General features: G+C 33.0%; 1 protein-coding gene across 1 annotated transcript; it reads left to right on the forward strand.

The window, feature by feature from the left end:
• The first annotated feature begins 456 nt into the window (after positions 1-456).
• Positions 457-3,449, forward strand: LOC127872644 (ras-related protein Rab-15-like). The gene is made up of 4 exons (XM_052415973.1): positions 457-583; positions 1,936-1,996; positions 2,402-2,462; positions 3,387-3,449. The coding sequence occupies exons 1-4, from the start codon at positions 457-459 to the stop codon at positions 3,447-3,449; spliced, it is 312 nt and encodes a 103-aa protein (XP_052271933.1).
• The last annotated feature ends 263 nt before the right edge of the window (positions 3,450-3,712 follow it).

The following is a 3,712-nucleotide window of genomic DNA, read 5'->3' on the forward strand; positions in this document are numbered from 1 at the left end:
TAAGTGGTGTGTAACCTATATTTGATTTAAAGTATTTTTATTGGAATACTAAGCATTGTGACGAATAAAGATGAAGCATTACACAAACATGATGTAAAATAATTATTTTTAAAGGATTTGTGTATATTTGATGCCGATTTGGGTAGATTTGGGAAGATCAAATATTAAGTGGTGTGTAACCTATATTTGATGTAAAGTATTTTATTGGGAAATTAAACATTGTGACGAGTAAAGAAGAAGCATTACACAAACATGATGTAAAATAATTATTTTTTTAAAGATTTAGGTATATTTGATGTAGATTTGGGTAGATTTGGTAATTCGTGTCGCCCCAAGTTATGAACATAAATTTTTTACTAACATCTCTTGCTGTAGAAAAGTTACCAAGACCTGACAACCTAAAAGTGAAGGAAAGAAATGTTACGTTAAAATCTGAGTGTTAATAAGATCTTGACAATGATCTCCAAGCGATATGACCATCTCCTGCGCTTGTTTCTGGTGGGAGAGACAGGGGTTGGGAAAACTTGTTTGCTATGCAGGTTTTCTTCGGATGATTTCAACTCTTCACATATTTCAACAATAGGTAAACCAAGAAATGAGATAGAGAACATTACTGCGTTCCATTTATATTGCAAGTTACCGTTACAAAAAGTGATAGTTGCAAAGATTCTGTTAGAAAAATCGTTATACTAGGAAACAAATGTTTTCTTTACCAGAAATATTGAAACCATGACCAAAATCTTAGTATCTTATCCTGCAATAGGTATTTTATTAAAATAATTAGCAATTATTCACTTAATAATATCAGTCTTTGCTGGTTTTACCATATTTCAGAGTGCCAGGGCAACAGATAAGGTTCGTTTGATCGTTTTTACTATTTGTATATGACAGAAAATGAATTGAAATTAAAAATCCATCGTACAGAAAACGATTATGAAAATGGAAAACGAATTGAAATCGAGTCTTCGTCGTTTTAGTTGTTCCGTTTTCAGCCGTACGGCGTTTAATTATAATTAGTGTATTGTAACTTTTAGTGCGGACTTAATATTTTCAGTTATTTCATATAGACACCGTTTTTGGCCGGTGTTAATATAAAAAGTTACTTCCTCCGAAATAAGCTCGGCAAAAGGTTCTCTGTTAAACGCGGTCGGGTAAGGAAACTTTCATAAACGACATGCGACCAATATTTTACAATTCGTTACGAGACCCAAACCGTCGGGAAAAGACATTATGAAGAGTATACTATCAGATTTTATAGCACAGGTGGTGTCAGATTCTGAAATATTCGGCTCAAAAGATCGCTGCGGATTCCGTGTCTCAAAATCTAACAACATCGTGATTTCCACTGGCTTGTCATTGGCAATGTGAGTATGATCTGAGACTGAAAGGCAGGAGTGTTGAAACTGGATTAAACAAAATGACTCCATCATCCATTTGTCAATATACAATTTGTACTATAAAATTTACAAACAACCATTGTCACTGTGAATTTATAATGACTTAATTGGAATCAGAATTGCTGAGAATAATCAATATTCAAAAATGAAGCGCTAATCTGATCCAGAAATAAATGAATGTTTTGATCAAATTGTAAAAAAAACTATTTGACAAATAGTGTTGAAGGAAAAAACTAATTGTTACAAAAAGCTTGCAGTGAAAACTAATTAACCCAAAATCTTATCTATTGCCCTGGAGTGCGTTAATATTAGTGATAAAATTAGTGTAAAACTTGAAAAAGAGCAACCACAAGTCTTTACTACACGACCACACATGAAATCATTTTATAGCATTCATCTTTAAGTTTTACTACACGGTTTTATGTACCGGTATTGCCAAGTTTCATATTAAAACAAATGTTTTGTATATAAAACGCACACTGTAGTACTGTTTTTGAGTGACCACAGTTGTGCCTATTTTATGCACTGTACTCTGTAGGTATTGACTTCAAGACGAAGATGATTGATATTGATGGTCAGACTGTGAAGGTGCAAGTTTGGTAAAAAAGTGTGTTGCAATTGTCTTAGTTCTTATTCATTTATGAACATGAAAAACAGTTAAAGGCTGTCTAACCATGTAGCTGTCAGTAAAGTCAGCAGTTTGGCTAAGCTAGTAAAATTTCATATGATTACAGGTACTTGAAAGCAAGAAATCTACAAAGCTATAATCTGGCCTGTTAAAAACGGATAATCTGTGTAGCAGTCTTTCAAAATTAACAAGATTCGTTTCAAATTATCGTAAAAATGAACCAGAATATGTACACTGGCTTTTTCTTGTGTTAGTTACTGCTTTGTTTTATAAAAAAGGATTTTATGAAAAGGTGTTTAAGGATTAAAAACACAGTATTACAATTTTTTGTGATTTTTAGTGTAAGTTAAACTTTCTAAATATTGTGCATTTTCAGGGACACTGCAGGTCAGGAGAGATTTGGGGCAATAACCAAGCAGTTCTATAGACGTGCACAGGTAGGGGGATTTAACTATCTAGTAATGCTGTTATGCAATGATTTCAATTGAAACAGAATCCTGGTTTTTGTTGCAAGCATTTTGCAATATTGTCACTTTTTACCCCTCCATATTATCTGCCGTGCATCATTTAATGCAAATGTTACCACGAAACTTACACAAAAATGCACTTTACAGTGTATATTACACAAATTGTTAATTTTTGTTAATACATTAAAAGTTTTACAAAGCATTATTTGCAGAGCAATCAACAAATATTCAGAAAGAAAATATCTAGACTTTAGTATTTTGAACCCCTAAACAATTTCATTTGACTCCTGAACATTTAAAACATGGGGTCATTTGACTCATGATTTTCAAAAGCTATTGAAATCCCTGGTTTTGTTTTTTCAAGACTTTACAGGTTTCAGTGGTGTAGTGGATATGTTGTCCACTTGAGTGACATAGCAGTCAAGCGTTTGATCACCACGCAGGGAAAGTTAACTGAATCTTTCAAAAGACACAGGCAATGACTTTTGATGCAATCTTGCTTAAAACAAATTGTTCAAAGTTTTAAGTATGACTTTTAATGAAAATGGTTGCATTTGCAATCGGTATGATGCAAAGAGTGATAACCTTCCATTACTCTATCAGCAGCCAAACATATCAATGTGCTTCTGAAGGCTATTTTAATTTCAATTTATGTTTGCAAATACAAGTGTTTTTAATTATTCTGAGGGAGCTCTTTCTAAATAACTGTAGGAATGCCTTAAATTTACAGAAATGATAGAAGCGAGATTTCTAAGGGCCCAAAAAAGTTAATTGAATAGTTAAAAATTCAATAGCACAAACTTGTTTCCCATTTTATCAAAATTGAATGATGTTCTTTACTGATATGTTGTTCTTGAAAATGACAGAAAGTGTAACTATACTATTTATTTGCAGGGTATACTACTTGTATTTGACGTTTCCAGTAGAAAATTTATTAATCTGTTCCAAGATGGTTAAAGCTAATAAAAGAGATATAACTGTGTCATTCTACATGTACATGCACTTTATATTCATTAATTATGCCCCCTTCGAAGAAGAGAGGACATATTGTTTTGCTGGATGAAGGTCGGTCTGTCGGTCGTTCCGTGTGTCTGTCGGTAGACCAGTTTGTTTCCAATCAATAACTTGTAAAGGGATTGACCGATTGGCTTGATAGTTTTCATGTGCATTAACCTTGGACAGTATATGACCCGTATTGAAATTGGGTTCACTCGGTTAAA

Source organism: Dreissena polymorpha, chromosome 3 (genome assembly GCF_020536995.1).
Source record: "Dreissena polymorpha isolate Duluth1 chromosome 3, UMN_Dpol_1.0, whole genome shotgun sequence".
NCBI lineage: Eukaryota > Metazoa > Mollusca > Bivalvia > Myida > Dreissenidae > Dreissena > Dreissena polymorpha.

Excerpts from the sequence above, each read along its gene's own strand:
- LOC127872644 (XM_052415973.1), top strand. The coding sequence starts at position 457 with ATGATCTCCAAGCGATATGACCATCTCCTGCGCTTGTTTCTGGTGGGA. Across the intron at positions 584-1,935 it reads TTCACATATTTCAACAATAG|GTATTGACTTCAAGACGAAG; the intron begins GTAAACCAAGAA and ends TGTACTCTGTAG. Across the intron at positions 2,463-3,386 it reads AGTTCTATAGACGTGCACAG|GGTATACTACTTGTATTTGA; the intron begins GTAGGGGGATTT and ends ATTTATTTGCAG.